The 10,000-nt window shown below is 39.2% G+C and overlaps 1 protein-coding gene across 2 annotated transcripts in view; it reads right to left on the bottom strand.

Moving 5' to 3' along the window:
* Positions 1 to 10,000, bottom strand: part of rgl1 (ral guanine nucleotide dissociation stimulator-like 1) — a 42,712-nt gene that overhangs the window by 15,792 nt on the left and 16,920 nt on the right. Inside the window, exon 1 of one of the 2 annotated variants that reach the window (XM_083554903.1) lies at positions 1,991 to 2,241. The exons of the other annotated variant lie outside the window; for it this stretch is intronic. Within the exon in view, the coding sequence (XP_083411029.1) occupies positions 1,991 to 2,017 (27 nt within the window). The 5' untranslated portion in view covers positions 2,018 to 2,241. Of the gene's footprint in view, positions 1 to 1,990; positions 2,242 to 10,000 lie in introns of those variants that run through there. 2 annotated transcript variants of the gene reach the window in all.

Below are 10,000 nucleotides of genomic sequence, written 5' to 3'. Positions count from 1 at the left end.
TTTAATACTCTTTTTTGGGTTGTAGAAAATTGAGCAATCAGAGTTTCGGGAGTCGATGAAGCATATAAAATGAGCGCTGGAATAACAATCATCAGGTGTAAAATTATTAAACACTTGGGGGGGAAAAAATTAACAAATGCTACATTTGTCAATGTATTTAATTATATTAAGTATTTAATATGCTCCAGTTTAGTGACAATGAGAAACTCCGATATGCAAAATGTGGCGCTGAGGATTTCGATGTCAAAATGATCCTGTTTGCAGCATCACGCAGCATGTTATTATCTCAGCTTTAAAACAGTAATCTGAGTAGGTTCGAATACACAGAGGCTCAAACCGCAACCTAATTTTAAGGCCTGATCTCTATAAAAATAAAAAAATAAAAAAAAAAAATGAAAAGAAAAATGACAAGTTGTTTTTTTCCCCTTCAGATCTTTTCGCGTTCTCAGTCGTTCGTATTTATGCGGTTTCACCAAAAATAATGACAGATGCTTCAATCTGTTGCGCAGCATGAGGAGCAACACAAAGCATAAACTCATCGAGAATAGATTAGTGCGATTTAGTCTTATTTTCCTAAAGCAGCACATCCTGGATTACTTTATTCCTCATACGTGATTTTTATTTTTTTTACTCGTTACAAAACAACAACGGTATGAATTTTATCCATTTGCACTTATATGTAATATAATATAATATAATATTTAGTCCCGATCATCATTGACACTGACACCCGGAGACTCCTTCTATTAACGAATTAAAGAATTGTGGTTTTATCTACATTTATATTTAATGTAAACACCATGGACTTTATTCAGGAAAAATGATCATTACACATTGTTATAAGCACTGCCTCACTTTACATACTGTATAATTCATGCATTTCTCTTGATGTATTATTTTCCTAGTTCATTATCCTAATTTTTCATATTTTTATAGCACCAACACCACATGACGTACAAATTGCTTGTACATGCAACCAGTGATACTCATTCTGATTTGGAAAACGCTACCATTTTGGTTGAAATCTCTATTGAGACGTAAACATTTAAGAAGGAGTGCACTAATGTGAAAAACCGTGCTTTGCCAGTTACCTCCGGACCAATCAGAACGCGGATTCATTCAAACAAATCATACTTCATCCAAAAAAGAATCAAGAATGATCGAGGAAGGATCAGTAAAACGTTATAATGATATTTACAAGTTTTACAATTGCTGTAACTACAAAATTTTTTTTTCGATTTTTGTTTGCTTATTATCGTGTGAGATATCGCGAATATCGGTATCGCGTAGTATTGTACCGCCCCTTCCGTAACACTAATACTAACCAGGAGGGAGGGAACGATTCAGAAAAAATAAGGAAAGAAACTAATTCAGAAGCGATAACAGAACAAAAACCAAAGCCATGTAACCCAGAAACAAATTTTCTTAATTCTTTTGGCTATAAATTATAATTAAAGCGCTATTTTTTTCATTTTAAACCGTACTTTCCCCCCACCATTTTTGGTAGACGCATACTAGCATACTGAGTAGTATGATCGAGGAAATAGGGCGGTTGCTGTGGTTACTTCTGTCGTAAATATTTTTTAACATTTTTGGATGAAATCGAACAAAAACGACAAACAAAATTAAAAGAATTAAAGAGGATAAAATGTGTTTACTAATAGTTTCCTCACCCCCCCCTCCTCCCTCCAAAGTGAAAATAACGGTCTCTCGATAATAAGGAGGGAAAAAAATTGTTTTTTTTTTAATAAGAAAGAATAAATAAATACAAACAGCTACACATTCATTTTTTGCGACAGTTGCGTTACTTGGCAACAGAGTTCATTTCTGTTTCAACTCCGTGCTTCTTCACTTTTCCTCCATAAACTCCGTCCTTCTTTCCTTCGCTTTCCCCATTTCTCTCTCTCTCTCTCTCTCTCTCTCTCCCTCCACCGCCTTTTTTCTCCCACAAAGCGCAAAAAAACTTCTTAAAAGAAAGTAAACACGTTACCATTTTAGCTTTCCAGCTGAATTTCATGGTGATGTTTTTCTCACATCGTAGGTCTGGAGCATCAGTGCGGCGCTTCGCTGCCCCTCAAAAAGAAAAATCCGGTCGAAATGAAGAAAAGATGACCGCTGAATCCCTGTTTTCTCCCTTCTCCTTCTCCCTCTCCCTCACAGTCTCTCACACTCTCACACACACACACACAGTCCCGTCCCAGCTCTGTTGTCCCTCTGCCCACTTCCTATTCATCCCATTGTACCAAAAAAACCCATGACTGCAATACACAACCCAGCCATTGGGGGCGCGGATTTTCAATCCAACTTCACAAGTTTCCACCTCACATTGTCTCCAAATTGAGATGGTTTGCTCAAAAGAACAATGTTTTATACCGGTCACATGTACATTACAGCACGGTCAAATTCTTTCTTTACATATCCCAAGCCATGAGACAGCACCCCTGCCCCACAGAGGCTAAAAGGCATTGGTCAAAAGCTCCAATCTTGGCGATACCAGGGGGAGATCAGTAACACAGAGCCTTAACCCCTGAGCCACCACATCCCAAAAGGAGGGACATGGGGGATATCTGTGGAAGAATGCTGAGGAAGGAGAAAAAGAGGAAGGCCAAGGAGGAGGTTTATGAATGTGGAGAGGGAAAACATAGGTGGTTGGTTTGAAAGAGGCAGATGTAGAGGATCTGCTGTGTTGTCCCCTAATGGGAGAAGCTATTAGAAGAAGAAATACACTTGCTGGTCAAGTGTGTATGAAGTTTATTATTCTATAAAATATGATACATTATTATTAATATTATTAATTACTGGGGTAGGGTCACCAAGGCCTTCCCTACTGGCCGAAACTCTATCACTGACTTACGTTTTGAATTTATATTTTTTGTCCATGAATATGTATTAAATGATTCCCAATAATCTATTCTCTTCATTTGATACTGTTTCTCTCACTGCTTCCTGAAATCTGCCATGAGACCTTCAGAATCAGCACTGCGAGCGCCTGTTGCACAAAATAAATGCTGCTTGAAATCTGTTGCTTTAAGCAATCAGATTTCGAGTCCCAAACCTGCCCCATGAAAATATGCTTTACATGGTTTGGAGTGAAAGATCTCCTCCTTTATAGCTCTAACCCCTCATCCCTATTGAACAGCTTTGGGATGAATTGGAATGCTGATATCTCCCCAGGACTCCTCACTTCACCTCAGTTCTTCACTTTACATGTGACTGAAAAGAATCTCCACAAGCACACTCCAAAATCGTCGAACATCTTTCCAGAAGGTTATTAGAACATCAAATGTGCACTCAATGTGGAATGGGATGTTCAAGAATCACAATACACTTTTGTCCATTGTGTACTTCTGATGTTATTGCTGGAGGATTGTTGTGTTGGTCATGTTATTACTGTGAAATGTTAGTTTGTCGCTAGTCACCAGAGAATGTTGTTGTTGCTAGCAAGCACATTTGATTAGCACAGATCATTTGAACTTAAACCCGATGAAGAACGGACATTTTCGCCATTAGCTCTTAAAAAAAACGCTACAGCTTCCTGTCTTTTTGTTTTTCAGCAGCATTAAATGTCATATTGATAAGAGGCAGTAGTAGTGTAGTGTTGAGGCAGAGGGGAAATTTCAGCCAGAGTTTCAGCACGTGATGCAGGTGTACATCATGGGTTTTATATTTAAACTTCTTTTCATAAACGGATTGGTATACTTTCATACTGGTTTGTGGTTTCCTACATTACTCACAATGCTCTTCATCTATCTGCTCAATATGGTTCAGCAGGATTCTTTCTTCACAATAGGAATAAGCGAAGCTGCTTATATTGTATTTTTTTTTATTCAATACAAAGTAGTTACATGACCAGTATCATTGATACCAATAGTGAAACCAATACCAGTCATTATTATTTATATTACTGTAAATATTAAATAGACTACAGTGAACTGAACTTTTTTTTGGTTACATTTATTTAAAAAAAAATGTGAATAATTTATAGAAAAAAAAAGAAAAAAAGAAATTCAAGAAAACACAATAACCGTTCTCAAACTGTCTCATGGTGTTTTTACATTTATTTTACTTTAGCTTTTTGTTAAAGAAAACGTTGACTTTTTTTGCTCTTGAGCCTGTTTCTGATTCTTCATCTTCTTGACTGATCGACTCTCTTGAAAAATATTCTCTCAGAAGGCACAGACGATGCAGCGATCCAAAGATATTTAACCGAATGACAGAACGCTTACTTGTTTGTACGATGAGCGGACACTCAGCAAAAGAAGAAGTAGTAGTTCCTATTCATTTAAAATACATATCAAACTCAGGTGGGGAAAAATTCCCTGGAAGGATTGATATTTTCATATGCAAATCAATCCCACTGATACTGATCACCAGCATTGAGAGTATAAACCTTTAGGATCCAGTCATCTATTTCTACATCTCAGTCATTTTTAAACATCTCAGTCATGTTCAAGGTACAAAGTGGGAAAAAAAACCCTGTATTTTACTAGTAAACCTATAGCCAGCTAATTGTAGAGTTACAGATTCAACAATGAATATGTGTGTTTAATATGCCTGAGCTAATATTCGTAACTTGTACAGTATATATGGTATAACTAATTGAAAGGTGTTTACTGATGATGCTGTGAGCAGCAATGTGGATTTCAGGTCACTTGCTGAACTTCTGGCTTAAACAGGTCTTACTGACTTTTCAAGACGGAATTTTAAATCGAAGTTTGCTTTTTTGCCAGTGGAAGTCCAAAATTGCAAATTTTATCTGGTACATCCGGTTGTCTCACCTTTTTGAATAAACGCTCAGCCCAAACAATTCAGCTTCCAAAGCTTCGATGTTCATGCTAACACTAATCGTTAGCATCACTGTGCTCACCAGGCATGCTAGCAAACATTCTGTTGCGTGATTGATTGTCATAATCAAGTTCTCTACTGAAATACCAATGGATTATGTGACTGCATGTAAATAAAATGTATTTTCAAATGGCAAGTCAAAGAAATTAAATCTCAATTTAGCGATGATGTCATATCTTCACACACGTGATGGGCTAATTGAATCAATTCCTGCCCCTTACTGACACAGAAACACCTGTCACAAAGAGACATTTGGACTAGTTCTTTTCCAATCGCAAATGCAATTGTGTATGTGTGTGTGTGTGTGTGTGTGTGTGTGTGTGTGTGTGTGTGTGTGTGTGTGTGTGTGTGTCTACGTGTGTGTTGGTGTGTGGAGGAGGAGTACTGTAAGCGGAAGTAAGCATCAGAGTAAAGAAACACAATGTAAGGAAGGCTGACGTTCAAGCTGATTGTCTCAGCAGACAAACACACACAGTTAGACGTAATGTAGCGCGCACACACACACACACACACACACACACACACACACACACACACACACACACACACACACGCATGCACACACAAACACACACACACTTGAATAAGTGTACGTGATGTAGTGTGTCTGCTCTCTCTTCTTCACCCAACAATATCTACGTCATAACAGCCAAGTGTGTGTGTGTGTGTGTGTGTGTGTGTGTGTGTGTGTGTGTGCGTGTGTGTGTGTGTGTGTGTGTGTGTGTGTCCCCGAATATGAGTGTGTGAGTGATCAACAAGGGGTCGGTTAGGGCAGAAAGGTCACATTAGGTTTGGGGAGGCCCAGGGGAAACCCATGCTCTAGTTCCCAGACCCTCAGGAGGAGAACACACACACACACACACACACACACACTTTCAGAAAAGAGTGCTGGGAAAGGTCGGTACTCCACAGACCCCCACCAGGGACAGCTGCTCTCTCTCAGAGGGGAGTGATGTCATTACCACGTACACAAAAACAAGGCCAGGAGAAATGTCAGACACACACACACACACACACACACACACAATTACTGTACACACTTTTTATATATAGGCATGTGCTACTAATTATTTCTATAACATATACTGTGTACTGAAATATTTTATTTCTGAAACTATGATAGTAGAGATTTATAAAGATCATCTGAGGAGGTGATCCGAGCTCAGATCTGTCTGACTCAAAAAAAGAGCTCTTCATAATGTCTGACCATTTTAGCATTTTTTTGTAAGCATATTATATACTCAATTAAAGGTGCTGTGTAAGAGGACGCAATGATTTCACGGTTATAATTTTTTTACCTACAAACTATGAATGGGAGTTGTGACTAATTTAAAAAAGCATTTGGATCAATTATTTGGATTTATAGCTTTACTGTTTAAAATCTAATTTGCATAGAGTTGGTATTTTAATAGATTGTCCTCATGTCACAATCCATTCAAGTTCTTAATATATGTACAAACAAGGCCCTTGATCTAGACTACTACTACTAATACTAAACTAATACTACAACAACTACTATTACAAACCCAATTCCAAAAAAGTTGGAACACTGTGTAAAATGTAAATAAAAACAAAATGCAATGATTTGCAAATCTCATAAATCCATATTTGATTCACATATAAACAAAAAAACATATCAAATGTTCAAACTGAGAATAAAGCAAAACAATTTAAATTTGATGGCTGCAACAAGTCTCAAAAAAGTTGATATAGGGTCATGTTTACTTCTTCTATCTGTATACATCTGGGAACTGAGGAGACCAGCGGGTGAATTTTTGGGAGAGGAATGTTGTCCCATGCGCCTGACACATAATTCTAGCTGCTGAAGTTTTTGGTGTCCTTTATTGTTTTTTTCATTTCATGATCTGCCAAATGTTTTTTTTTAAATGGTGAAAGGTCTAGTCCGCAGGCAGGCCAGTTCAGCACCTGGAAATCCTCTATTTAATGGATGCAGTATATAGTTAGCTTTGTCCTACTCAAATATGCAAGGCCTTCCCTAAAAAAAGACATTTTCTGGATGGAAGTATTTGTTGCTCGAAAAGCTGTGTATACCGTTCACCTGTGTATACCGTTCACCTTTTCAAATGTACAAGCTGCTCATATCACAGGCACTAATGCACTCTCATACAGATGTGGTGTCTATGGTTTCTAAACAGAAATTAAAATTTTGATTAGTCTGACCACAGTTTTCCACTTTGCCTCAGTACATTTTAAATGAGCTTTGGCCCAGAGGGGATGGTGACGTTTCTGGATCATTTTCACACATGCCTTCTTCTTTGCATGGTAGAGATTTAATCATTTGTGGACGACATGGCAAACTGTGTTCACAGACAAATTCTGGAGGTGTTAATGAGTCATGCATTGATTTCCATTACAGAATCATGACTTTTAAATGCAGTGTCGCCTGAGGGCCCAATGATAACGGGCATTCAGTATTGATTTCACAGAGATTTCTCCAGATTCTTTAAAAACTTGCAAATGGTGACGCTCTGCCCATCTTTAAGAGATCTCTAAGAGACTCCGCCTCTCTGAGACACAATATTTATACCTAATCATCTTACTGTTTTTTTTTTTTTTTTTTTTAGTTTCCTTAAAATGGGACATTTCCTCTGTTTAAACATATGCTTTCTATGTTTTATTGTGAATAGAACTATGTGATTATAAGTTTTGCCAATGATTGCGTTCTGTTTTTATTTACATTTTACACAGTGTCCCAACTTTTTTGGAATTGGGGTTGTACTACTCCTACTACTACTCCAACTTCCACTACCACTACTTCCACTAATACTAAAACTCCTCCTCCTCCTACAGCCACTACTACTATCACTACCACTGGTACTTCTAATACTACTAAGAAAAGGAAGAAGTAAAAGGAGTAGAAGAATTTCTGTTTACAGCTCATTCCTGGAAGTTTCTGGAATAGTGCTTATTTTTCTATCCGTGTGTGTGTGCGTGTGTGTGTGTGTGTGTGTGTGTGTGTGTGTGTGTGTGTGTGTGTGTGTGTGTGTGTTGACTTCTGTAGCCTGACTTTATTCTAAGTAATGTCGGGTTAGGGGTTAGACATTCAGCATATACAGAGATGATGATGCACACACACACACACACACACACACACACACACACACACACACACACACACACACACACACACACACACGCGCTTTTGAGTATAAAAGCACTACTAATGAAAACCTGCCAAAAGTCACCACTACATCAGTTCATGTAATTCAGTCATTGTAATGATACTTGGTCAGCACAAAGAGAGCATCAAACAAACACACACACACACACACACACACACACACACACACACACACACACACACACACACACACACATTGTCAAAAACAGAGCAGCGGGGACTTCGTTCTGTAGCCAGGCCGAGAAAAAGAGCCTGCTGCTGTAATTTCTCTTCACCAGAAGGAAACACACACATTCCAGGAAATCTGCCACTTCCTGCCTGCAGCCTCCTGACTCCAGCGAGTCAGAATCGGAGCAGCAGCTGTACTGTAGTGGCTGCTGATGACTGCAGGGGACGTCAGGAGAAATGCAAAGTCACTTAGCAACGACTTTTCAAGCAACATGACAGCAGGACAGAGTTTTCAGAAACTTACGCTGCCAAAAGCAATCGTCAGGAAGAGGATAACTTCATGTCAGCAGAGGAAATTTACTGGTTTCAACATTAAGTGCTGAGTACACAATCTTGGAAAGGAGTTGTGTCTCTGTCATATAGAAAGTAAATATATACGTATAACAAAAGAACGGTGTCGGGGGTCACGTCCTGTTTTGCATGTACAGTGAGGAACAAAATCCTGTAGACTTTCTTCAAACAGTGTGTGTATACAGTGAGGAAAATAAGTATTTGAACACCCTGCTATTTTGCAAGTTCTCCCACTTAGAAATTATAGAGGGGTCTGAAATTGTCATCGTAGGTGCATGTCCACTGTGAGAGACATAATCTGAAAAAAAAATCCAGAAATCACAATATATGATTTTTTTAACTATTTATTTGTATGATACAGCTGCAAATAAGTATTTGAACACCTGAGAAAGTCAATGTTAATATTTGGTACAGTAGCCTTTGTTTGCAATTACAGAGGTCAAACATTTCCTGTAGTTTTTCACCAGGTTTGCACACACTGCAGGAGGGATTTTGGCCCACTCCTCCACACAGATCTTCTCTAGATCAGTCAGTTTTCTGGCCTGTCGCTGAGAAACACAGAGTTTGAGCTCCCTCCAAAGATTCTCTATTGTGTTTAGGTCTGGAGACTGGCTAGGCCACGCCAGAACCTTGATATGCTTCTTACAGAGCCACTCCTTGGTTATCCTGGCTGTGTGCTTCGTGCATTGTCATGTTGGAAGACCCAGTCTCGACCCATCTTCAATGCTCTAACTGAGGAAAGGATGTTGTTCCCCAAAATTCTGCAATACATGGCCCCAGTCATCCTCTCCTTAATACAGTGCAGTCACCCTGTCCCATGTTCAGAAAAACACCCCCAAAGCATGATGCTACCACCCCCATGCTTTACAGTATGATGGTGTTCTTGGGATGGTACTCATCATTCTTCTTCCTCCAAACACGTTTAGTGGAATTATGACCCAAAAGTTCTATTTTGGTCTCATCTGACCACATGACTTTCTCCCATGACTCCTCTGGATCATCCAAATGGTCATTGGCAAACTTAAGACGTGCCTGGACGTGCTGGTTTAAGCAGGGGAACCTCCCGTGCCATGCATGATTTTAAACCATGACGTCTTAGTGTATTACCAACAGTAACCTTGGAAACGGTGATCCCAGCTCTTTTCGGGTCATTGACCAGCTCCTCCCGTGTAGTTCTGTGCTGATTTCTTACCTTCCTTAGGATCATTGAGACCCCACGAGGTGAGATCTTGCATAGAGCCCCAGTCCGAGGGAGATTGACAGTCATGTTTAGCTTCTTCCATTTTCTAATGATTGCTCCAACAGTGGACCTTTTTTCACCAAGCTGCTTGGCAATTTCCCCGTAGCCCTTTCCAGCCTTGTGGAGGTGTACAATTTTGTCTCTAGTGTCTTTGGACAGCTCTTTGGTCTTGGCCATGTTAGTGGTTGGATTCTTACTGATTGTATGGGGTGGACAGGTGTCTTTATGCAGCTAACGACCTCAAACAGGTGCAT

This window comes from Silurus aristotelis, assembly GCF_946808225.1.
Source record: "Silurus aristotelis genome assembly, chromosome: 11".
Classification (NCBI taxonomy): Eukaryota; Metazoa; Chordata; class Actinopteri; order Siluriformes; family Siluridae; genus Silurus; species Silurus aristotelis.
This window is presented reverse-complemented; position numbering and strand designations above follow the sequence as displayed.